This window comes from Penicillium soppii (genome assembly GCF_028829465.1).
Source record: "Penicillium soppii strain IBT 18220 chromosome Unknown utg000010l, whole genome shotgun sequence".
Classification (NCBI taxonomy): domain Eukaryota; kingdom Fungi; phylum Ascomycota; class Eurotiomycetes; order Eurotiales; family Aspergillaceae; genus Penicillium; species Penicillium soppii.
Window position 1 is genome coordinate 3,151,083 of NW_026643240.1, and position 25,344 is coordinate 3,176,426.

Here is a 25,344-nt window from a genome sequence, read left to right on the forward strand (position 1 = left end):
TATTTACAGCAATAGGACCAAGACTTTGTTTGTATCAAATTAATCTATCCAGACTATCTATACAACAAAATCACGATAGAATTGCGTAAAGCCCAGAAGACTCAATCGAACCAACACCCACTCCTTGCCAAAAAAACCCCAAAGCGACAGAGTCTAAATATAAAAACGTAAAACCATCAAAACGTCAAAAATGTAGAACATCACGTAGATCTATTCTTGGATAGTCTCAGGCTGGTCCTTAGGCTGAGAGAAATAATCAGGCCAAAGCGCCATCTTCTCCACCTCCGAAGGCGTAGCCGTAGCCAAGAGCGTAGGAACCTATAACCAGTTAGCACGAAATCCTTATAACTCCACAAGAAAGAAAAAGAGAAGAACATACCGCCTCCTTACTGGAAAGACTTCGCCACATGTTAGCGCGAGGGTTATACCTCACAGGCTTTCCGTGACCACCAGTCTTCTTCTGATCCTCAAGGCTAAGAGCCTCAATTTCGCGCTTGATATCCGCAAACGTATCGAAAGGCGTATACGGAATATTGTGTTCCTTGCAGTGTGCCTCGAGACGCAGACCGCGGCGCGCAAAGAGCACATCCGCCTCACGGGCGGCCGCGAGGTCTGAAACGCCATCGCCAATGAACACAATTAGTGGAATCTCGCCGGGCAGGCATTCCAGCTGCGCCTGGCTGCGCGCTTCGTTCACGCTTAGGGCTTTGTCGAGGCCTGTATCGCAGTCGTGTAGCCAGACGGGTTTCCAGGGGATGCCGCCGGGGGCTTCCAGGCTGTTTGCGACGATGTTCATTTTGGCGGCCTGGGGAAGGGGATATGTTAGGATTTTTGCGATTTGATACATTTGTCATTAGGGACTAGTGCTGGGTATGGAGTAGAGCGTACTTCTTTTTCGCCGAGGAAGATTTCCAGGGTACGTTGAAGCACGGGCTTCAGGCCAGCGCTGATCACGTTGAATGGGAAACCCTCTTTCTGGCAGTATTGGTAGAATTCTTGGAATCCGGGGTCGATCTTGAGGGTGTCTTTCATGATGTCGAATCCGTCACCGAAGGGGATGGTCAGCGATCCCCACATGTCGTCGGAGATCTCGCGGAATGTGCGCTCGCCGCTTTCGAATTGTTTTTCTAGCATGTTGCGGTAGGCTTGGCCTCCGCCAAGGCTGTCCACGAGGACATGGCCTGTGTCTTGCATGAAGATTGTGCCATCGAAATCTACTTGGGTTAAAATGTGTTTCACGGGAAAGGCGAATATTACTATTGGAGTGAAGACATACCGGAGAAGATGATAATCTTTCTCTTTTGGGAATCTTGGGGTGTTTGCGAGATCGCCATTTTGGTGAGGCTTTATATGGATTAATTTAGTGTTGTAAATTATACGGGATGAAAGGGAAGCGAGAAGCAATGTGTGAAGAGGAAAGAAATTTCTTAAAAAAAGCACCGAGATCACGATCCTAAATCAGAGTTTTGAGCCAAGCCAGTTCCTTTGTGGCAAACAAGGTAGACATTGAGCCAAACAAGATAGAGAACATGACGTAGGCGCGGAACGACATCAGTGTGGATCGTCAAAACGAACATCGTGAAATGGGAACGTTGAGATGTGCCGTTGACTGCGGTTCTGATTGGTTGGAGGATTTACAGTATGGAGTCCGAGATACCGAAAAGTGGAATGCCGAGGCCGAAATGATGAAATGGATTGGTCAATCAAGTTTTATATGTGGATGCTGGATACATCATAGATTCGCACACGCTAAGATACTGTCAAAAATAGTACGGGGTAGTGTTATGTTCTAGTTCGTCAATTCAATAACTCGACGTTCCAATTCTGGAACTGCCCGTAATTGCAGATCCAACTCTTCCTTCTCACTATAGAGTGTCAGTACAGTACTAAATGAATAAGAACGGGAAAAACTTACTCTTCAAGTTTCAAGCGCCGCTCCCAATCTAGACCGGTAAAGATATATCCACCCTGTCCGTCAAACTGTAGGATCTTCTGGTGATATTTCCAGAGACTGCGTCGGTGCGAAACAGTCATGAGAGTGGTGCCGAGTTTCTTAGCCGTCTCGTACATGACCTTCTCGATCTCCAAAGTCACCGAGGACGTGCATTCATCCAAAATAGCAAATTTGGGCCGGTGGTAGAACAGCCGAGCCATAGCAATACGCTGTTGCAGGCCACCAGACAGAACATCACGCCATTCTTCTTCCGCATCCCAGCCTCCAGGGCGGTCTACGACAGATTCAATCTCGACCACAGATAGAACCTCGTACAGGTCCTCGTCGGTAATACCCTTGGCGCGCATCTCGTGGACACCGTCTGGATAGATCACTTGCTGTCGCAGGGTTCCACGGGATAGGTAAGGCCGCTGAGGTATGTAGAAAATATCCTCGAAACGGGGTTTCTTCACTGTGCCTCCGTATACCGGCCAGAGCCCGCCCAGGATCCGGAAAAGAGACGATTTACCGCACCCGTTGGGTCCGACAATCAAAAGGTGGTCACCGGGGTTAACGGTAAAAGATAGCTTGCGCACAAGAACATCGCCATTTGGCGATACGATGGGCACGTCAGTGAATTCGATTGCATCGCTTTCCATTACTTCACCTCGGCCAGAGAGCACCTCTGCGTTTTCTTCTGTTGACGCGGAAGATACCAATTTCTTCTCAAATCGCCCAGCGACCAGATCGTCCATGACTTCCAATAATGAGGACACCCGCGACGTGTAACCAGCCAGCTCGGAAATCTCTTTGTAAGAGAACATTAGTCGACCGAAAGCATCAGACGAGGAAAGCAACATGCGACGATTTGTTACGAAATCTAGAAATAGTCAGATGGTTGTCTTCAGCGTTAAAGGAGGTAAACTGACTTTCTGTGTGGTCTCCCATGCTGTGAGTCGCCTGGCCAGGAATCTTGAAGAAGACAGGCACACTGCAAAGTACCAAGCCCAAAGCTCCCCAGAAATACTTGATCACAAAGTCCTCCATGAATCCATGGTAGAGACGCCGACGCAAGATGCGATTCACATGCTTGATTAGTGTGAAGTAACCCTTGTCCAGGGTATCCTTCTCGGCCTCGTGACCGTGGTAGAGAGCCACCTCTTCGTTGTGGTCAATAAGCCGCGAGTGGAGGAAGCGGAACTCTCCCTCCAATCGGGCTTCATCGGCAACATATTTGCCAAATGGCGGAGTCAGCATGCGCATGACATTAGCTGACAGTTGCACCAGCAGACTCATGATGAAGAGGCCTTCTCCTCCCACGTTCTTAGACAGCGAATAGTTGTAGATAGCCATATCGAGAATCGGCTTGGCCAAATTGGAGTAAAGCTCTGCCAAGCTATCCGAGAAACGAGAGACATCGACCGTGACGAGCTGGTCCGGATTCTTGATCCGATCATCCAAGGCAGAGATAGCATAGAAGGTCATGTTGGAGAGATATTTCTCGTGAATGTAGTCTGTAAGGCGCTTCCGATAGCTCAGGGCAAGCTTGCATTGATGATAAGAAAGCTAAAAACAAACAAACCGCCGAGTTAGCAGATGGACCGATCGGTCGCGTTACCTCAAGATTGAGCGAGGGCGCGGGAGCGGTCGAAGGACTTACCATAGAATTAGTGAAAGTAGCAGGAATAGCCACAATCATCCACCAAACAAGCCCGAGCAAGAAATCTTTCCCTTTGCCGCGCACCAAGTTGCTCACGAGTTTGCCGTCTAACTCGGCAACATACAAACTGAGCAGCGTGCGCAGCACCAGGAAGACACTGTGGCTGACCAGCAGACGCAGCTCTTTGCTGCGCCAGCCGGGAATTACAATTTTCAATAAACGAAGCAAATGTTTGAAAAACTCCCGGTTAATCTCGACGCGCTTCTTGCGGGGTTGTTCCTCATCGCCGAGACTGCTGGTGCCAGGACGGCGGCGTAGCTCTACCTGTTGTGACGCGGCTTTCTGCTCGGAGATTGCATTGTGGATTCGTTTGGCAAGCGCGGCGAAGAGTGCAAGGTATACGCCGCGTGAGATGCGAGTGCGGTTTCGGAGGTAGAGGGATGTTAAACTGGAGAGTATTTGCTTGACGGAACGTTCGGGCGGTAGCAGTTTGGACTGAACGGCCATGACGACGGTTGCTGTTCAGCCAGATTGGGGGACATACATGACCGCAAGGAGTTGGAGAGGAGAGAGAGAAGAGAGAGATACTAGTCAAATCGAGTTCTTAACATGTGATACCCCAGGAAACCGGGGATATTCAACCGAGGAACTCCACTCATGTGAGCCACGTGATCCATTATATACTACGTAGCATCTATACAACAGTTATAGTGTTTATTATATGCAGTATACACGCAGGTGTTATCATCTAACTGGCGTATTCGGTAGAGCAAGAGGGTAGGCTCTTATTAGTCATGCAGGCTATTAAAAACAAGAAGTAGCCAATGTTTCTCTCGCTTCTCGCAATTTAATGTACCGCGTTCCGCTTTACGCGACTGTGTCTCCGGTCGCACCGAACGAAGCATTAAACGCGCAAATGCACATTAATTAACCGAAACCGAAAAGGAGACTCTTCGAAGATAGATTCTCTTACTTAACGATCGCAGAGCAGCACCCCAGCCTACTACCGTGTGAGAAAAAGCGAATCTTCTTCTCGAAGCCTGCGAAACTACCCGGTTTCAACCGTCGGGGAAAAACAGGTTTGTAAATTTGGTAAAAGGTATCCCGAACTATCAAACCGATTCTCGAGACGTTATAATCACGAACTTACGAAATGCGAAGACACGAAAATCATGGGAGAGTGGTTTGATCTCGTTCAAAAACTATACTTTAATAGGGCATCGAATCCGACGATGACTATAACTTTGACGAGACTGGTTTCGGGATAGGATTAGAAGCGACTGCGAAAGTCATTACGAGGGCCAAATACAACGCTCGGCGATCACTTTTAGAACCTGGAAATCGCGAGTGGGTGACCTCCATCGAGTGTACGAATGCTTCGGGGTGAGCGCTTCCTCCGTACGTGATTTTTAAAGGTAAAGTCTTTATTAAATCTTAGTTCGAACGGCGTCCGCAAGCTTCACTAATCAAATGTTTACTTCGTACGGAATCTTGAAGTCCACGGAGCCCGTTAGCTAACTTGTTCAAGGCTGCCAACTCGCCCTTTAAGGCGCTGCGATTTTAGCAAAGGAGAATCGCCCGCTATCGAGAGACAGAAGCAAAGGCGTACTCGATCATCTAGAAAGATAGCCCACGAAGGGGATCTCTCCGTTTAAGGGGTTCATGAGCTACGTACGGAGCCGCTTGAGGCCTAAGTAGCCGTATCAATAGCTATCGTGTGTGGGTTTCGAAGGGTTTACAGCCACGTACGCGGGGCCAGCGAGGACGTGAAATATGCAAATCGCCAGAGAATAGGAGATAAACATGCCCAGATAGACAAACACTAGATGGGTTTAAGGTGGAGACTCGCTTACCAAATACGTTCTTGTGCATTATGAGTATTTGGCTGGAAACCTGATTTTGACTCTGCGAAGCGATTCTGTTGGCCTATTTACTTATCTGGTGTTACGATCTTGGAAAATCTACAGTCTACCACGTATAACAAGTAGAATGAATTCCTCCAAGCAACTATCTACAACAAGGACGGTACCTTGGCGTCCGAGTTTGTCTTCTCATTATCTCCTTGTACACATAGTTGCCCCGTGTCGATCCTATAAATCCCACCCCTCAAACGCACCAAACTCTTGCCTGCATTCACAACCTCGCAGACAATTCTAACCTTTGTTCCCATAGCAACAGGCCGAAAATACGTCGTACTCAGATTTCTACTCACGCCACCTAGTCGATAAAGTCCATCCTGTGAAATGGCAAAAAGGAGTACTGTCGTGAGGTCATCGATGAGCGTTGCCGCACAGCCGCCATGAAGATTTCCAGTGATATTGCACATTTCCTGCGTAATTTGTAGAGTAAAGGTGACATTGGGAATGGCATCCTTTTCGATGGCTGTGTGTTTCATGCATATATTCATCTTTTTGGTATCCGGGTGCCAGGACTATATTCCACGAGTTAAAGATTCTCTTTTCCCGGAAAGGTTAAATGGTCGTACAAAAGGAAAGCGGCGTACTTTTTCACTGATCACATCTTGATAATTCTCAAAAGCTCCAGAGAGCTGGTCTTCAAACGTGATAGGTGCAAGTCCAAATCTTGTTGATGCCATCGTGAACCCCGAAATTTGAACGTTGATTGAAGAATGGGTTCGTTGGGCTCAAAGTAGCCTGTGGAAGAAATGTTTCCAAGCAGGATATTCTAAAGACATATCCCTTCATTTAAAAAGCCGCTATAATTCCTGGAATTTAACTATGATACAATTTGAAACTCTCCAAGGGGAACCCATACGCCACTGTGTTACTTTGTACAATATCTCATCACGAGGCGGCGACTTCATGCGTGTCTATCTTTCTCCAAATGTCAACTCTTTGGAATATTTTCATACCAATGCACCTCACATGACGCTTTAATGACGCCAATATATCATATTTGGATTCAGTTCACACCATAACTATAGCTGTCACTGTATCATATACGGAAATGATTGGGATCATCGAACTTTATTATAACGAGAACGAGAAGGGCTGCATCTATTGACATTTCTTTATTTCCCGAAAGAACTCATTGTGCAGCTTAGAAAACGTTGAATCCCAAATAAGGCAATCTCCTTGTGATAAATGGTGGCCTGCTGTCCTTGCCACCTGCATTCATACAAGATCAGAAATTGTTGACGTTATTCAGAAAACCAAACCAGATCTGATCCAGTGTCAAGAAAGATAGGTAGGCCAATCGAATTATAAATACCCAAAGGTATAGGCCAGAATGTAGTTTGGTATATTCATTACATCCCTACAATCATTCTATCCTTGTCTTTACGTCTTTACAAAACGAATATTTCAAGATGATTTTTTCAACTCAGAATCATCATGTCGCCATCATTGGTACCGGCGCCATAGGCCGCCGTATCGGCTTAGTTTGGGCCTCAAGATCGGGTTCTGTCAAGTTGTATGACCCCGACACAAGTCAGGCCGGAGATGCATTAGAATGGATCCAGAGATCCGTTTCAAATGTGTCGAAACGGTCCAAAGATGTTCCCGGATTGGTGGAGATCAGTGCCAACCTTGAAGACGCGGTCCATAATGCCTGGATGATAATCGAATGCACACCAGAAGACCAAAAGCTGAAGACGCGCATAATGGGTGATATTTCCCGCTTGTCTGATCCACAAAGTATCATTGCAACCAACTCATCGTCCTTCAAGAGCAGTATCTTGGTATCTGATGTCAGCGTGGAGGATCAGCAACGCGTGTTGAACACCCATTATTTTCTTCCTCCGGAGGTCCCAATCGTTGAATTTATGACGTGTGGTCAGACCGATCCGAACATCATTAAAGACCTGATTCCAAGGTTCCGTGAGGTTGGGCTTGATCCTATCATTCTCAAGGCAGAATCAACTGGCTTTCTAGGCAACCGAATTTGGGCCGCCATCAAACGAGAGATCATGATGATACTCGCGGAGGATATCGGCAGCCCTGCCGATATTGAGAAAATATTCAAACACAACTTCCAGGCCCGACTTGGGCCTTGTGAGGGAATGGATATAGTCGGATTGAACGTTGTGTGCGATATTGAAGAGCACTATATTCAAGAACGCAATCTTCCTCGTGATGGCGTCGACTTCATCAAGCAAAACTACATAGACAAAGGATATCTGGGAAAAGCGACTACTCGCGGTCTCTTGGAATATTCTACGCCAAGTAGTCTGGATGTACCATTTCCAAAACGTCTCAAAGAGCAGCTGATCGGAGCCTGGGAGTTGATTGAATACGTCTCAGAATCCAAATCCGATCCGACTCAGAAGCATTATCCCATGGGGAACGACGTACAGGGCATGCTTATTTATTCCTCGAATGGATTCATGTCTGTCCATCTGCAACTTCTGGGCCAGACACCATTCCAGTCTGATAGTCCACTCACCGGAAATGAACAGGAATCGATTGAAGCTGCTAGAAGATGCCTAGCCTATAGCGGATCATATATTTTTATTGAAGAAGAGGGCCGAAGTCCATCAATTCAACATGATATCGTCAACTGCAGCTTTCCTAATTGGCAGGGAACCACGCAGCGTCGTTTTGCAAGCATCGATAGCAGCGATAATAAAACTGTACTGACATTGACACCGGATGAAGCGGAAGGACAGATACCAAAGGAACAATCGGGTGATGGAAGGGTCTGTTTACGATGGAGAAAGCTTTCGGATAATTAGCCGTTTACCTGTGGGAAATTGGCGATCTTTATGTTCATTTAGGGCTGAATGCGTTGATCTTGGAAAGGGCTCTTTGTCGAATAGATCAAAATAGTAATTTTCGAGCAATTTGCACCAATCTTACATCTATCACATGGTACTTTATTTGTACATCCATGTGGAATATGAATATAAATGAGGTTTGCTGAGGTATCTAGTCGTTCATTTGTTGTTTTTGCCTCCAGTGGAGCCAACTGGGCAATCACTAAATGGCCACTATACGCAAGTGGACAAATTCAAATTGCCCGCGTATCTTCCGTCACAGCGGTTAATTTAGGCCATCTTTGAGGATTTGAGCGTGTACTCGCCTTTCCCTCTTTGGTCTTGAAGTTGAATGCAAAGCTGACAGCGTCGAGTATGACGATTGATCCTCGATTTATTACATCCCTGTTATATTGTCATGTCATCTCTTGTTTTCCATTTTATTTGCCCGCCCAATACTTATAACCAATATCGAACCCTTTATTCCAACATATTAATCATGATGGAGTCTCCAATGAATATCAAAGTCTCAGAAAGAGAAAAGAATCAGTCAGTACAGGCAGAAATTGAGGCGCTGGTCTACAAATCGGGCTAGGAGCTACTGAACGACGATACTATTCGGAAAACGTTTTATTTTGGAACTTATACCAAAGTTTTGGTTGGTTTTAGCCTCTATAATAATCATATTACTCTTTCTAGATCTTCCAGGATTTCAACAATATCGTGGGAGTAAGGCGCAAGTCGCGGCAACACCATCCGGTGAAAGTTTTAGTAAGTCCGTTCACATAGCAGTCTTGAATGTGCTTGGGAAGCTAATAAGTAATCAAGAAGTTTTCTTCTGTTACTTTCGAATAGACTACCCATTCGCCCAGGGTCTCTCTCGCAAAGACGTCCTCATGGCGAAGTACTGCGAAGAGTAGGCAAAGGACATTGGAACGGTGTCACCCGAGAAGCCTCCATCTTGTCAGGGTCCAAAAACACCCAACTCTTAGTATCAGCAAAATCGAAAGTTGCGAGGGAAATTGATATGTACTGCATCTACACGGATATATTTGGACTGGTTGGAGAATAGCCTGGAGCTTAGTGAAGCCATTCGAATCTATCCATATAGCCAGTGTCGTTCCATTTTTGTCACTGATGCAAACTACTGCCTCTTTCGCTGGAATTAGGAAGTATCTTTAAAAGGAGTTCCTGCGAGATGTTTGAACATCAAGCCACTCCTGAGAGATGCTCTTGGGCATTTATATAGTACATAGGGGTATGGACATAGTGTCGATCTAATACGAGTGGCGGCGTGACAAATTGTTCAGATCATAACATTATGCGTACTAATTCGCCCTGATCCATCTTTTGATACGAGCTCCGGAGCCCTGTGGTAACTGATGGCTTAGTAATTTTTGTTTTTGCCCTCACCCGGAGCCAACTGGACAGTCGTCCGGGCGCCCGGTGCTTCTAAGAGGACCCCGCCACCCACTTTCTCAAGACATTCCACAAATGAAACCAAATGCAAATGGAGCATCCAGGGTGCAAACCGTGCTGGACATGCCGAAATCGACATGTTCAATGTGATCTGTCCCCAACTCCATGTACGAAATGTCAGAAGGCTGGCCTCGAATGTTTCGAAAAGCTACCGTTGCGGTGGGTCAAGGGAGTGGCTCTTCGCGGTAAGATGCAAGGGCATACATACGAAAATAAATCAGAAAATCGTGATTTCACTATGAAAAAGCCGAAACACATTCGATTCAAATCACCTGTTGTAAAGATCGGCACTTCTAGGCACAATGGTACGATATTACCTGATGTGACTAACCACCTTTACTTTTGTTTCAAAAGAACTTACCATTTGAAATCTTACACTGACTTCGCATGATCCAGGTGCCTCGGAAGATTCTTTTGTTTTGCCCATTACACTACCAAGCCCATCACTTTCAGGCTTGGATGAAGCATCTCGATATTATTTGGATTACTGCAAGTTTTCGCGAATCTCGGAAGAAGTGTCAAATGCTGACCGCACGTCCAGATAACAAGCGCATATGCAGCAATTTTGTTGTTTATGACAGCAGCAAAAACCCACTCAGAAATTTGATTCCAATCGCGCTAGAAGATTCGATCTTAAGGAACGCCGTACTTGCTCTTGCAGCGCGTCACCTTGTCAACCAAGGGAAATCATTCCATAGGGTTCAAGTTCCGGTCTCTTCTGAGGCAGCCAAGTTTAACCATGATGCACTTTTCTTCAAACATCGGGTAATAGAGGGACTTTCAAATACCCTTTGCGATTCGCATTGCTCGGAGAATAACGTGGCCAGTATATTCCTTCTCATACTACTTGATCTTCTCGAATCGGGGGGTGATGAATGGCAGGTTCATCTTAAGGGGGCCAAGGGCTTGATTACAGGAAGCTTGCACCAGTCGCCATTGGAAACAGCTACTGGGGTATCTCAGAAGGAGCCTACTCAGATGATCCAAGGGATACGGGATTTTGTGATTCAACAAATCATTATGTGGGTGTATTCAGTCTCCTAGACTATTTTAGAGAGCTGACTGAGATTCAATCAGGGTTGAAACTCTGGGCTCCCTATTCTTACGCCCTAAGTCACCATCCAGGGATATGATATTTGATCAAAGGAGGATGGCCCAAGAGTCCATGGATTACTCTTTCCTTGCATGTCCACAGCTCCTACTGGATGCCATACGACGTATATCTTCAGCAAGAGACAGCATTACGAGATCTGAAATAATGTATGATACCGTCATACAAGCTCACAGTCAAGCTATCACCGTCGTACTCGAACAGGTCGAACATTTTGATTGTGCTAGTTGGGCTTCAGGTCTCCAACAACCGAGCAGCTCTCGACAAAATACACACTTCCTTGCTATTGTGGCTCAGGTGTATAAAATTGGTGCTTTGCTTTACGGCAGAAGAGTCATTTCAATTCTCGGAAAGGTCAACACGCCACAAGATGATTTACTGCTTGAATTGCTTGGACTATTGAATGGACTAAGAAACAATCAACCTTTATTGAAGTGTGTTCTTTGGCCTATCTTTGTTGCGGGTTTGGAGTGCCGGTCTTTGGCCCAAAGGGACTTTTTTATTGCTCGTCTGGAGGACTTTTGGATGACAACGAACTGCTTAAATGTGATAAATGCAGCCAAAATCTTGCACGAGTACTGGCAACAGGATGACAGAGAGAATCTATGTTGGCCTTTTGATGTTGGCCATTTTGGTCAATCCTGGCTTTTGATATAGCATATCTAACACCATATCTGCTCTCTGTGCAATGAAGTCAATGTTAATACAGATTGAATATGTTCATCAGAAGCCTGCAAGAAGTCAAAATTCTATACAATTGAGTAAGGCACACAAGTACCACTCTCTATTCTGGCCGTTGAAAGTCACTTAGATGCTAATAATGGCAGAAAGCCAATCATTGGACATTTAGAAGTTCCTCTGAACCAGTTACCTTTTAGCAAAAGTCTCGCTATATTTTCCGAACATAAGACCTAGAAATTTCTTCAATGTTATCGTGACAAATAGCTTCCGAATTCCAGCCATTGAAGCAAACGAGATTGATTACGCAGCATTGGCTTCTCCAAGACTATGAAATGGGATACAATCAAATATGTTAGAGACTGAAATATTACCTAAAGGGGAAGTTGGATGGAGTGGGTCCATGCACGGGCCTGCTCGCAGGTGGACCCGGAGAAGCTTAAAGAGGATTAGGCTCGTGGCTATTCCAGTCCCAGAACGCTTGGAAACTCGATTACATTCGATATGTTACGTTAAACTACATCAGCTGCACTGGAAAAAAATTGTTTAGGCCACAGTTTTTAACCTTACTAACATTATGAAAGAAAAGCGTCTGTGGACGGTTACATTTGCAAATATTGTCAGGATGACGTAGTCAAAGCTAAAAGGCTGTGGTAGTCGATATGGTTGAGCCATATATATTTAAAGATGTTCACCCCCATTCAAAATTCTTTGCGTTCTGTAAGATTTCATATTCAAAACTTTGCACCCGATTCAACATGAGTCCTGACACCCAGACACTTTTCGGCTTCACGTCTGTTGCTTCATCAGCACAGGTATTGCTGTCATCCGTGAAACCCTCTTCTCCTGCACCTTTCATTCCAGTATCAGCAACACCCGTCCCAAACACAGTTCTGTCTCATCGCATCAATGAATATGCTCAATCTCACCTCCCGGTCCCAACCTACAATCACTCCCTCCGGGTCTACCATTATGGGTTGGCGATGAAATCATATCTCTTCCCCGCCTGGGCTTTCACTGATGAAACCTATTTTCTCGCTTGCGTTCTCCACGATATCGGATCGACAGACGAAAATCTGAAGGCCACTAAGCTGAGCTTCGAGTTCTATGGTGGACTTTTGGCGTTGGATGTTTTACAGAGAGCCCCAGCTTCAGCTCCCGAGACTGCCGCCCCCAAGGACCAAGCCGAAAGCGTTGCTGAGGCTATTATCCGGCACCAAGATCTATGCGAAAATGGAAAGATTACGGCTGTCGGACAGCTATTACAGCTGGCCACTATATTTGGTATGTTAAATCTGCCGCTGTGAATAGAAAAAGCTGTAGTACTTGAGAAATAAATACTAACGACAATTAGACAACACCGGTGCTTATTCAGATTGTGTCCACCACTCGACCATCGAGGATGTCACCAAACACTTCCCCCGCATAAAGTGGAGCAGCTGCTTTGCTGCTACCATCCATAAGGAGAATGAGTTGAAGCCGTGGTCGCACACCACAACTTTGGGAGAGAACGCTTTTCCGGAAAAGGTGCTTGGAAACAAGTTGATGGAGCCATTTGAGTAATTATTTGCATCGTTCTCCTGGGCTTGGTAATTTGACCTTGATGTTCAGTAGCCTATCAGCTTTAAATCCTACATCTATCCATACCCTGAATGTCCACCTCTAGTAGTTCCACCTATGGCAACTTCTCCTTTCGGCAACGTGTAGATTTCTTCTCAGTCTCTTTAAACGGAACAAATGATAAAAAAAAGTATATTTAGTTTGATAAATAGCCACCAGTGACTCAGTCTTGTGGTGGCAAGTAATCTAGACAGGCTCCAGGTATCTTTAAGTCCTTGAAACCTTGGGAAATATGGCCCCACTCAAGGTAACTTCTTAATCCGGTAATATTGAGATCTCGCATCTCGGGGCTATAAATTGCTCCCTTTACTTCAACTATCCTCGGACTATATCCTCTCTTTACAACACAGCATTCATCCTACAATCAATTTTCTTTACCCTTCTCTCGACAAATATTAAGGGAACATGTGTCACCACGAAGCTGAAGTCGCAGAGAACGGATGGACCAGTACACCCGCCAATGCTGGTGCCATCTTTGGTGACCGGCCGTTCATTAATGAGCCGGGGCCGCTTTCGATCGATGAAATTCAATTTCCACATCAAGATCCCGTTGTGACCAAGACCTTGGGCTATGCTATGAGTGTCCTCCATGCTGAAACCTTTAACCACTCGATGAGGGTCTACTATTACGGTAAGTTGCTACATGAACGCAGGGTTTGGGGTAACTATAACTCACTACTACTATAGGCATTGCAATCACCAAGCAGCAGTTCCCTCAGTATGCTGCCACCCTCAACTCGTCCACTTGGGCTTTGACCTGCCTACTGCATGACCTCGGTACCGCAGAGAACAACCTCACCGCCACCCGGATGTCTTTTGATATCTATGGAGGTATCAAAGCCTTGGACATTCTCAAAAGGTTTGGGGCAACCTCGGATCAAGCCGAAGCTGCCGCCGAGGCTATCATTCGTCACGAGGACATGGGGATTGATGGCACAATCACCTATATTGGCCAGTTGATTCAACTTGCCACTACCTACGACAACACAGGTTTCCACCCTCATGTCAAAGATTTCGGGAAGATAATTCACGATGTCACACGCGCGGAGATCAACGAGGCGCACCCTCGCTTGGAGTGGTGCACTTTCTTCTCGAACACCATCCAGAAAGAGGAGACCATCAAGCCGTGGTGTCATTCGACCCATCTGGTCAACTTTAGCAAGGAAATCAAGGCGAACACTCTCATGAGGCAGTGGGAGTAATGGTATCCGCTGTTTCCATCAGTGAATCTCTACTATTACTATGCACAGTCACTTTGTTTGTTTTTGCTTTCTGTGCCCCTCAACCATATTCCGATGCACTAGCAGCCTTTGGCTATTCCTAGCTCAGTTTACATGGAATTTAATCTCTTCGCATTGTTTCTCGTGCAGATAATATCCTTCCAGGCTCACAGTAGCACGCCTTTCCATTTGGCGGTTTCATCTCGGCAAAGGCCTGTTAATTCAGGGAAGATACTGAAATGTTCGTTTTGGGAAGAAACAATGTTGTAAGAGTGGGTGTTTAAACGCTTTTAATAATAATGAAATTACTAGCTGAATCTATCAACAGATGGATATTTTTATTCGTAATAGTGACTAATTACTATGTTGCATCTGTGAGGGCTAGCTTATCAAGAGTCCAGCCTCGTCCCTGTAACCTGCTTGCGAAATCCTCTTGTCGGTGTCTTTCTAGTAAACAAATCATCTAGTTCACTGTAGGTTCGGTCCTTGAATTCTGGTACCTCGAACCAAGCCCAAATCAGACTGAAGAAAGAGAGAGCCATCCAAACAAATGCGGCTTTGCCTCCAAGGTTGGCTATACGAAGCGAGAAAGTGTCAGCTCGATATTTCATGGAAAAAGATTTCAATTTATTCGAATACTCACCTTGATCAGTGTTTATCAGGTAGGGCGCGATGAAGTTCATTACCCAACTGACGAAAGCATTTGTTACGATCGCCAAACTTTGCGTTCGAGCTCGGATCTTAATAGAGCTGACTTCTGCACTAATCGTCCAACTGACTGCCCCGACAGTTGGCGCATAGAACAATTGAGCAAAGTTCATGACATATCCAATATAGTACAGTGCTGCCATGCTTGTGAAACATCCAGCAACGCCCACAGACATGAGACAGAGGGCATTGAGGATGATACCAGTCAGCAGAAGTAGTCGTCGACCTATAGCAAGAACGAATAGGTTAGATCTTGTATTCTCAAATGGTAGTGGAAACATTGAGATGACTGACCGACGTAGTTCATGATGAACCATGAAACTATGTTTCCAAGCATAGCCACCCCAAAGCCACCTAGAGCCAGCTGGAAGGTTAGGGCTACAGGTAAACCAGAAATACCCAAGAAGTACAAAGCCTGAGAATAGAACGCGATACCCGTGAATTGTTGAACCGCAAACATTCCGCAGGCGATTCGGGTCCTTCGCCAGTTGGTGCCACGAAAGCAGTCCATGAAGGATGCATTTTGCTGAGCGTTGGCGATCGCCTGCTCATCTGCAATTGTAGCCTGGATATCCTCCAAAATTAAAGATGTATCAGTGGTCTTCAAATGCAATCTTTCAAGACTCTTTTTGGCCTGTTCCACGCAGCCCTTGCGACAGAGGTACCACGGGCTCTCGGGCATGAAGATCGAAACCAAAGCGATGAAACAAGGGAAAGACCATTGTGCTGCAAACAAGACCTTATAAGAGGCCGGACTCATTATAGTAAATCGCGAATTTCCAATACCGATGGCGATTAGTTGGCCAGCGTTGATGAACAGATTGACGGCGGCAGTTAAGGCTGGACGGAGCGGGGTTGGGGCAATTTCAGACGCATAGATAGAACTTAATGTGAGGAAGAAACCCAAAGCAAAACCGTTTACCTAGACGATTAATATTACTAGATGTAAAAGGAAAGGAGAATACTTGACTCAAAACTTACAATCTTGCCAGCCAAAAGCAATCCGGGCTCATTGGCAGCATATTCAAGCCCAACGCCAAGTAATGAAACCGCAGAGCCGATTGCGAATCCAAGTCTTCGACCACCGCGGTCTGAAATCCACCCGCATATTATACTTCCTGGAAACTCAGTGAGTACACAGGAAGTCAATTCAGAATCGATATTCACAAAGCCACCAACATACCGATCAACATTCCAAGAGAGGTCATTGCCGTCCAGAGTGCGTTCCAGGAGGCTGAGATCAACAGCTCATTTTGGTACTCATATCCAAAGACCATTTTGAACCCCGGCAGTGAGGTGGATATAGAGTTTACTCCTAGATATAAAAGTCAGAAGGATATTATGACTCGGGGGTTGGAAGTGTGCCCTCTGACCGATATCAAATCCCCAGAGCATTGAGCTCGCACAAGCCCCAATACTGTAGAGAATCACCTTGGGGCTATTCTTGGCCGAATCCCAGGCGCTTTCTTGTACCTCGACCCTTCCTCGAGGTTCTGCAACAGTTTCGATCATTTCTGAGGCCGTCTTCTCTTTGATTTCGTCATTGGCATCCGAGTTCACGGATGAATTGCAGTGCAAAGAAGCCATTGTGTAGGCGACTGTTGATATCAATCCACTCGATAGAGGAAGAAAGAAGGATAAGTAGTAGAAGAGTGTCCCTGCAGACTTGAAGTTGCATCAACCTTGAGGTTCAACAAAGATGGTAAATCGAGTTCACATATATAATTAACAAGAAATATGTCGCCCCATGTCGAACACGGGGGAGACAATGTGGAGAAGCTGGGGAAACTGAAGTTCGGGATTTCCGCGTGATAGACTGAGTTCCCTGACAAAATCCAGTGGGAAGTGGAGGTGGAGGGTGGAGGGTGGAGTTGCCGAGGGGGAGTTGCTAGAAGAGGACCACAGTGCGAGGACGAATCCGAAAGCCCTCAAGCTCATTTCGCCTAAATTTAGATTCTCCGGTCGTAATTTCAGTCCTTTTCTTGAGAAAAAAAGGCTAGTTCATCCCATTCAATTTTGGCCTTGCCTAGAGCTATGTTGGGGTTCTGCTCTAAGATATGTTGAGAATTTTAATTTGAAATTATTCACACTCCTCTAGAATTGAAATTCAAAATTAATTGCATAATTGCACTTCAATTCAATCACAGCCCATCCCAGGTTGCCGTATCTTGAACAAATATACAGGCTTCACAACCGCCGACCTTGATCTTATAGATGCCATTCAAAGACTGCCAGCATTTGGTCTCACTATTCCAATATCCACTCATGTCTCGCTGGGAGACCCAAATTTGCACCTTCCTGGATTCGTTGGGCTCAAGCCACTCTTTTGTGAAGGCAACTAACTCGGAGCGCGGCTTCCAGATCACAGAGTCCACCGGAGGCTCGGAGTACACTTGGATGACTTCCTTGCCACCTTTCTGACTCATGTTCTGAACGTCAACAGTAATCGAAATCATGATGCTCGAGCATTTCAGGGAGCTGATTCCATTGACATCCTGCTGAGCAACTAGCTCCAAGTTGCTGTACTCAAAAGTAGAGTAAGACAAACCAAAGCCAAAAGGCCATCGGATAGCAGCAGCAGTATTGGGATTCCGATAGCCCACTTTCAAGCCTTCGGAGTACCGTAAGACAGGTCCGTTGCCAATATCTCTTGCTGGGAAATGTGAGAAAGATGGAACTGAGGCTTCATCAAGACGCATCGGCCAGGTAGTGGCCAATCTTCCGCTGGGGTTGGTTTTACCAGTGATAATATCCACCAGAGCCTGCGCCCCTTCTTGACCAGGGAAGTGCGCCACGATCACCGCGTCAACATCGTCCACAAAGTCTGAGACATCGATAGGATTGCCACCATGAAGGACAAGAATTGTCTTTTGAGAAACACTGGCGATTGCTTTGATCATGCGAATTTGGCTCTCGGGAAGCTTCAGCATTCGTAAATCGAAGCCCTCAGATTCGTACTCGCTGGTGCGACCACCAATTATCAAACTGACGTCGGACTCTGCGGCGACTTTCACTGCTTCGGCGATAGCGGTGCGATCATTATGTTCTTCTTCAAAACACAGCTTAGCCGAGTGTGGTGAGATCTCCCCATGCCCAGAAACAATGTCTCTTGAATGTGTGCAGAGCGTGATTTTGTATGATCGTTGAGCCTCCATATGAACTTCAATGATACTTTCTAGCTTTTTAGGTTCAAACAAAAAATCTTCGACTGTCATCACTGGGGCAGGCTTTGAGAGAATCTATCATGAGTTGATTAGTATTGAGATTTGATACCAACAGCTCACGGCTCTAGGGTATTAAGCTCACCTCGAGCCCGTCAACAGACAGAGTAAAATCTCCAGTGGCTTGCACAGCCAATTTGTGGTTGCCACTGGTTTTTGCTGTGACGGTAGTTTCCATAACATAGTGGAATCCGGCTTTTGGAAGACCTGGCTTTAGCTTTCCAAGCATTACGACAATGGGTTGCCCGATATGCTCTGAAAACAAGGGCATCTTGGAGCCATCCAGGAAGTAGTCTACATCAACACCAGGAGTCCCATCCCGTGACTGTGTGATCCCGACAGGCATGATGGGAACTGCATGATGAGGATTGACACCATAAGCAAAAGAGACCTGCTTTGGATCTCTGCAGGCATTCTGGAAGCATTGAAGAGGAGTGTTAACGTATTGAGGCTTAGCGCATGCACTTCCGCCACCAGTCATTGATGGCTTGATAACTGCTGCCCCAATGAGAGCGACTTTAATATCCTCCGCAATGCTGAGAGGAAGCACATTCTTGTCATTCTTCAAGAGAACCATGCCTTCCGCGGCAGTTCGCAATGCGACAGACTTGGTCTGGTCGCAGACTCGAGATTCTTCTTCCTTGTCGCTGTGGCTTGTAGCAGTACGATCGACCATTGCCAGAACATTCGTCACTGCAGCATCAAGTGCCTCTGCAGAAATTTCTTTTTGGTTGAAAGCTTCAATAAGTTTGGCACCACGGAAGACAGACGGCCCAGGCATCTCCAAGTCCAACCCAGCCTTCAATGCGGCGTCTGTGCTCTTGGTCCCATACCAATCTGACATGATACACCCGTTGTAATTCCAGCTGTCACGAAGTAGTGATTGCAGTAATGGGCTCTGGCTGCAGAAGTGACCATCCAACGCATTATATCTGTAAACAAGATTATTAGCTCTTAGCTTTTATAAAACGTCAGACACGGAGCAAAGTAAAATCAACCTACGCTGTCATAATTGAAACAGGATTGACTTCTCGGAGCAGATGCTGAAAAGCTCGCATATAGAGTTCTCGCATAGTTCTACTATCCCCCGAGTCGTCGACATTGTAGCGCCTGCGCACCGTTTCACTCTCATTGGCCACGAAGTGCTTCACGCAAGCACCCACACCCTGAGACTGAATACCATCCACAATTGCAGCGGCAAGTTGACCAGTAACCAAGGGATCTTCGCTAAAAGCTTCAAAGTTGCGGCCGCCACGCGGATCTCGGTGAAGGTTGATATTGGGGCCTAACACCACTTGCACGGATTTTGACTTTGCTTGCATTGCCACTTCTTCGCCGAATTCTCGAAGCAATTTTGTGTTCCAAGTAGATGCAAGGCATGTTGAGCTCGGAAAACACGCAGTACCGGTGTCGTCAAGGTGTGATAGAGCGCCACGAACGCCATTGATAGAATCACTGACCTGGTTCAACTGTTAGCTACCATTTGCTGTTTGCCACCCTACCCCTCGCCTTCTTCAATTTTTACCTTCAATGGTGGAATACCCAATCGCGCCACGCCCGCAGTACTCGTGAAGCTGATGCCAGAAAGTAAAGCTACTTTCTCCTCTAGAGAGAGTAAAGGTAGCTTATCTCGGTAATAAAAACCTGCATCCGGGCCATCGACAGACGCAAAAGCCTCAATATCTGGCATTCTGGTTAGACTCTTCGAACAACAGAAGTATCACGAAATGTTGCATGTGATAAAAGGCAAAAATACTCGCAGCGCGCTTTTCCAAGAAACACCGTTGGAGCGCTCAAGTGAATTCCGTCCAATCTCGGATGCGGTAAACTCCTAGAATTTTGATCTTATAATTGATAAAAAGCAAATGAAATATGAGGTTTGAATCACAGGAAAAATAGAGTATTAACAAAAATTTTACATATTTTGAGGCAAGAATTGGAATTCAATTCAACTCCGGGGGAAATATACTCCACCTCCACCTCCACCTCCACCTCTTCCCACTTCACTTCCCTTTCTATCCTCCACTACTCGCTCTGCACAACTCTACTCTAACCTATCCTTGTTCTTCTGAGACCTCTACTCCACCTGGGACTTTGTCTGCTCTGCTGTGATGGGAAATGGCTCTGTCCCACCAGTGCATAGATGCACGCAATGTGCTAAGTCCTACTCACGTCGAGAAAATCTAGTCAGACATTATCGATCTGCACGTAAGGATCATGCAGGGCCAATCACATATTATTTTTTCTAGCAATTGGTCCTGATCCGATATTACAGATGACAATAACACTCCGTATGCTTGTTCACTATGCCCAAGCAGGTTTACGAGAAGGTGAGACATCTTTCCAGTCAAGCGGGCCCCTAGCCAAGTCATTGTTGAGGAGCATCTGACAATTTCACAATCTCTAGCGACCTTCTATCTAGGCATCGAAAAGTGCATGAACGCGAATCAACTGTTACCCAAGAAGAACCTGATAGGGTGTTTGGTTCCTTGGGCCAAAACGAACCAGCCACTCCAGAAGGTCGCTCGAGTAGTGCAAAACGCCTGTGTCAAACTCCAAATAACCAATATAACACATTGACGCCTCAAATAGAAGAATCATCTACTTCGATAGATATTGGTAATATTCCGCGGGAGGTCGATTACTCTGCCTCTCATCCCGAGCTCTTGCCGAGGGACTTACCTGGGGGTCCAGATCCTTCGTTCCACCAGGCAGGGGTACCAGACTGGGATTTTCAATGGCCATTCTATGGAGAGGGACTGAACGATGCCAATATAGACTGGACTTTGGATTTTTTGTCACAGGGTATATCTACACATAGCCCGTTCGATCCCCTGCCTGAGCATGGGGATGTCAGCCATCTACCTGGATTCAACGGCACAGCTCTTCCTCTAGAAACCTCTTCGTCGGCCGATGATGCTGATGGCACACAGGAAGAAGACTTTCGAGCATGGCCAGACCAAGAAAGTAGACCAGTCAGTCCTAGACAACACAGACTGTTGCACCAACCTCCAAGGTCTACTTCATACGTCGATCAAGGCGAAATCGCCACTTTTACCAACACATATACGGGGACCCATCCCACCAGGCTATTTTCAGAAAAATCTCGTGAGGCAATGCTGGGAACCGTGACGTCGTCTTCTCTAGACGAATTCTGCAGCGAGAAAGGATCACGACCGGGCTCCTTTCCTCCATTGTCAACGATCGAATACTTCATGCAACTCTATTTTGCTCACGTCCAGCCTCGCTTCCCCGTATTGCACATACCTACCTTTGAGCCTAACGGCTCTCCTGCCACCCTCTTGCTGGCTATCGCAATTGTCGGGTCCAGCTATTCTGAGTCAAATCAGGGGCGGTTTGCACTGTCTTATCTCGAAAGAACTAGAATGGCAATTAGGTTGATGCAAGAGAGAGACCAAAAACATGTGAGACATGATTAACCAAAAATATTGTACACGGCTAATCAGCGCCTGACTCTATAGCTACGATCCGTCGAGCACCTTCTAGCATTTTTCCTAGTTTCACTGGCTGCCATGTGGATAGGCCAAAAGATGGCTTATGAACGTGCCGAAGGCGACCGTGGCGAACTTGTCGTTTCTTGTCGACGCTACCAGCTTCTCGATTGCAGAGTAAAACAACAGAACACTTCACAGCCCCCTTCGCGACGCGGTCGGAAACGGATAGAGGAAGCCTGGGTGGAATGGATCGATACTGAGCAAAGAAAGCGCTTAGGGCTATGCATATATGTAAGTCTATTGGGGAACTATAGAAGAAGATCTAACCCTTGGTTTAGTTATTTGATTGCCAGGTTGCGGCTTTCTTCCAACGTCAGCCTTACATCAGTAAAGCTGAGACAGTCAACGCCGCACTGCCTTGCTCAGAAACTTTCTGGAATGCGAGTACGGCCTGGGGGTGGAAAGCCTTGTTGGGGCCAGCTGAAATTCCCCCAAGTACATATTTCTTGACCACACTTACAACAATACTGCTCTACAACGAGATCTCAGAGGTTCTTCCATTTCCACCGCTGGACGAGTTCTGTAAGACTCTCTACGCATATGTCCTTCACTCCCATGTTTTCGAATGGCGGCAAACTATTTGCATGCTCAATCCAACTGGATTACTCAGTTCACCACTATCCCTAGCACCACAAAATATTGGTAATTCTCTACAAGAGCGCCAACGATGGCTCCAAGCATGTCTCAAGAATTGGGACACCAACTACGGGGAGGCTAGCCAGGGTGATCTCCACAACAACAATCGCAAAAGCTCTTCGGGTATTTTACTGTACCATCTAGCAATGCTAGCGCTACATATCAACTTTTCGGATTTGCATATTGTTGCAGGTCGATCTGGCTCAGAAGACGATATTGGACTGGCTGAGCAGTCTTTACGAAATTGGCTCCAGAACGAGAGAGCTCAGCTGATACTTGACCGTACAATGCGTATTCTGGACGCAGCATATGATGCAATCGCTGCTGGGGATGCACAGCGGAGTGGTTTTGAATTGGCCATATGCCTTTTCATGAGCGGACTCACTTGCTGGGCCATGTCGCGGTTCGCAAGTCGCAGTTTTATCTTGGCTCTCCAACAACGCGAGGCTCCTGTGACATCAAGGGTACCAAGGCAAGATTGTGGTATTGATCAGGGCTATACCCAGTCTAGCAATACAGACTGCCCACAAGCAGTATCTTCGTTGTTGGTGCAAGTTGCCGATGCCCGTGACGGCTTACGCTCGTTGAAATGTCATCGACTTGCGGTTGCTTTTGGAGATATCCTAGATCGCTTTCTCACTGAGAAAGTCCAATGAACAATTGTATTATGTCACGCTTAGTCCGATAAAAGTCGCATTGGTCGAGTTCCTGGCCGTCCACCTCCACCTCCACATGCCCCCACTCCACTCCACCTCAACTTTGCGAGAAAGGATCAAGGTAAACTCCTGTTTCAAGGTCATTGTACCAAATACTAAAGATAACTCACGGTGCCCGGGTCTTGAAAATTATTGTTCCCCGTTGAAACCACTGACAATCGCAATTTCTCACCATGTCCTCCAGCGGTGCTTTTAACAACCCCATCATCCCCGGATTTAACCCAGATCCTTCAATCTGCCGTGTGGGTGACGACTACTTTCTTGTGACCTCAACATTTGAATACTACCCTGGAATCCCGATCTACCACAGCAAAGACCTTCTGAAATGGCAACTCATTGGCCATGTCATCACAAGGCCTTCGCAGGTCAATATGCGAACTACTGAGCCATCTGGTGGACTTTGGGCGCCGACAATTCGGTATCACAAGGGACGATTCTATGTCTCACTAGGGTGTACACATCGTTTTAGACCAAAGGAATGGGTCAGTAATTTGCCATCTGTCTTCCATCGCACCCATAATAAAAGTTTATCATGCCGCTTATGTTTCGTGGTGTTCTGTTGTTACAACGTTGGTATGGAAATTTGGTGTTAACTTGAGTCTACAGGATATTGTAATTCCGCGTGGATTTTATGTCTCCACTTCAGATATTTGGGCTTCAAACTCCTGGTCTGATCCAGTATTCTTCGATGTTCCCGGGATTGATCAAGATGTAAGTGATGCACTCTTCCAGCTTTTGATCGGCCTTAAAACAAAGTACATGCTAATGGATTAAGCTTTTCTTCGATGATGATGGAAAGGTTTACTTCTCTGCCGTCAACATGATCATTGATCCCAGAGTGAAAAAACATGGTCTAGGACTGGCAACTTTCACAGCCGAGATTGACCTAGCAACTGGTCGATGCTTAAGTCCAATTCAATGGAATCGAATCTCGCCATTCGGAATCGGCATTGCAGAGGGTCCTCATATCTTCAAAATAGGTGGATACTACTATCTGAGCACAGCCGATGGCGGCACCGACGAGGGCCACCAGCAATGGATCTGTCGCAGCACAACAGGACCCTTTGGGCCTTGGGAGGTAGGTCCAGAAGGATCTGTCAATCCGGTGATCTTCAACGGCGACGATCGTTCAATCCGCAACACAGGACATTTGGATTTCATCGAGACACCTAACGGAAAGTGGTGGGCCGTGTTCTTGGGTGTCCGACCTCAAGGCGAAAAGTCCGAGTTGATCTCACAACTTGGACGAGAAACATTCCTTGCTCCTGTTGAATGGGTCGATGGATGGCCAATTGTCAATGGTCGGCAAAGAATCGGCCTGCAGATGCAGGCGGAGGATATGCATCTTCTATCTCGCCCGCAAGCCTGGCGAGATGAGTTCCAAGGCCCGGAACTGCAACTAGGATGGTACAACTTGCGAACGCCGCTGAAGAAGGAATATTCTTTCTCTGAACAACCAGGGTTCCTCAGTATCTATGGAAGCGCACATCGGATTGATGGCTCTGAGTGTCCATCCATGCTACTCCAAAAGCAGACTGAATTTTCCGCAGATTGGCGCGTGAAAGTGGAGTTTGCTCCCACAGAAGCCGGGCATGAGGCCGGAACAGCGATTTGGTGGTCACAGTTTGCACATGCTTCAATTGGGCTGAGGAAACCCTTTGATGAGGAAAAAGAAGGACTGGAAGTTGCATCACGATGTTACGATGAGACTGCCGATGAATTCAAGGTATAGACAGTCTCAGCAAACTCCCCTGATCCATGTACATCGCGGCTTGCTAATTGGCTTAGGAAACCACATACCAACTACCCCTTAAGAATTCCTCGATCGAGCTCATAATCCGCGCACGACCTACAAATTACGAACTCCTGTTCTCAACGCAAGACGACAAACTAATGAAGTTGGGTGAAATATCCAGCAAAGCATTGACACACCGCCGGTCGGGCAAAGAATCTCCCAACACTGGAGCTCATTTCGCGATCTATGCGCAAGGCTCCTATGACAAACCATGTTTCAACCCGGCGCATTTCGAGTTTGCAGAGTGGAAGGTCGTTTAGAACATGGAGTAAACTGTCCACCATCATGATTCGCTCTCGAAATATTGGCTAGCTTCTCTGGAAGCTATGACTTATTGT

The 25,344-nt window shown here is 46.4% G+C and overlaps 10 protein-coding genes across 10 annotated transcripts; 6 read left to right on the forward strand and 4 right to left on the reverse strand.

Annotated features, from left to right (window-relative positions):
• Positions 1-210: 210 nt before the first annotated feature.
• Positions 211-1,334, reverse strand: N7529_011853 (uncharacterized protein; the record flags this gene model as incomplete). The annotated part of the gene is made up of 4 exons (XM_057247379.1): positions 211-318; positions 380-805; positions 889-1,214; positions 1,277-1,334. 4 exons carry the CDS (start codon positions 1,332-1,334, stop codon positions 211-213), a joined length of 918 nt encoding a protein of 305 aa, XP_057092728.1.
• Positions 1,335-1,911: 577 nt separating this feature from the next.
• Positions 1,912-4,100, reverse strand: N7529_011854 (ATP-binding cassette long-chain fatty acid transporter PXA2; the record flags this gene model as incomplete). The annotated part of the gene is made up of 3 exons (XM_057247380.1): positions 1,912-2,813; positions 2,863-3,457; positions 3,594-4,100. The coding sequence occupies 3 exons, from the start codon at positions 4,098-4,100 to the stop codon at positions 1,912-1,914; spliced, it is 2,004 nt and encodes a 667-aa protein (XP_057092729.1).
• A 2,821-nt stretch (positions 4,101-6,921) lies between these two features.
• N7529_011855 (uncharacterized protein) lies at positions 6,922-8,286 on the forward strand (the record flags this gene model as incomplete). Its single annotated transcript, XM_057247381.1, has 1 exon — positions 6,922-8,286. The coding sequence occupies one exon, from the start codon at positions 6,922-6,924 to the stop codon at positions 8,284-8,286; it is 1,365 nt and encodes a 454-aa protein (XP_057092730.1).
• Positions 8,287-9,811: 1,525 nt separating this feature from the next.
• Positions 9,812-11,554, forward strand: N7529_011856 (Zn(II)2Cys6 transcription factor; the record flags this gene model as incomplete). The annotated part of the gene is made up of 3 exons (XM_057247382.1): positions 9,812-10,091; positions 10,226-10,808; positions 10,864-11,554. The coding sequence occupies 3 exons, from the start codon at positions 9,812-9,814 to the stop codon at positions 11,552-11,554; spliced, it is 1,554 nt and encodes a 517-aa protein (XP_057092731.1).
• A 779-nt stretch (positions 11,555-12,333) lies between these two features.
• N7529_011857 (putative urea hydro-lyase/cyanamide hydratase) lies at positions 12,334-13,138 on the forward strand (the record flags this gene model as incomplete). Its single annotated transcript, XM_057247383.1, has 2 exons — positions 12,334-12,859; positions 12,930-13,138. 2 exons carry the CDS (start codon positions 12,334-12,336, stop codon positions 13,136-13,138), a joined length of 735 nt encoding a protein of 244 aa, XP_057092732.1.
• A 462-nt stretch (positions 13,139-13,600) lies between these two features.
• On the forward strand, positions 13,601-14,397 carry N7529_011858 (uncharacterized protein; the record flags this gene model as incomplete). The annotated part of the gene is made up of 2 exons (XM_057247384.1): positions 13,601-13,826; positions 13,883-14,397. The coding sequence occupies 2 exons, from the start codon at positions 13,601-13,603 to the stop codon at positions 14,395-14,397; spliced, it is 741 nt and encodes a 246-aa protein (XP_057092733.1).
• A 407-nt stretch (positions 14,398-14,804) lies between these two features.
• Positions 14,805-16,710, reverse strand: N7529_011859 (uncharacterized protein; the record flags this gene model as incomplete). The annotated part of the gene is made up of 6 exons (XM_057247385.1): positions 14,805-14,989; positions 15,059-15,349; positions 15,418-16,045; positions 16,105-16,241; positions 16,307-16,438; positions 16,497-16,710. The coding sequence occupies 6 exons, from the start codon at positions 16,708-16,710 to the stop codon at positions 14,805-14,807; spliced, it is 1,587 nt and encodes a 528-aa protein (XP_057092734.1).
• Positions 16,711-17,264: 554 nt separating this feature from the next.
• N7529_011860 (glycosyl hydrolase family protein) lies at positions 17,265-20,034 on the reverse strand (the record flags this gene model as incomplete). The annotated part of the gene is made up of 4 exons (XM_057247386.1): positions 17,265-18,362; positions 18,430-19,276; positions 19,347-19,799; positions 19,847-20,034. The coding sequence occupies 4 exons, from the start codon at positions 20,032-20,034 to the stop codon at positions 17,265-17,267; spliced, it is 2,586 nt and encodes an 861-aa protein (XP_057092735.1).
• Positions 20,035-21,460: 1,426 nt separating this feature from the next.
• On the forward strand, positions 21,461-23,151 carry N7529_011861 (uncharacterized protein; the record flags this gene model as incomplete). The annotated part of the gene is made up of 3 exons (XM_057247387.1): positions 21,461-21,769; positions 21,827-22,090; positions 22,138-23,151. The coding sequence occupies 3 exons, from the start codon at positions 21,461-21,463 to the stop codon at positions 23,149-23,151; spliced, it is 1,587 nt and encodes a 528-aa protein (XP_057092736.1).
• A 233-nt stretch (positions 23,152-23,384) lies between these two features.
• On the forward strand, positions 23,385-25,266 carry N7529_011862 (glycoside hydrolase family 43 protein; the record flags this gene model as incomplete). The annotated part of the gene is made up of 4 exons (XM_057247388.1): positions 23,385-23,693; positions 23,818-23,922; positions 23,987-24,937; positions 25,000-25,266. 4 exons carry the CDS (start codon positions 23,385-23,387, stop codon positions 25,264-25,266), a joined length of 1,632 nt encoding a protein of 543 aa, XP_057092737.1.
• Positions 25,267-25,344: the final 78 nt, after the last annotated feature.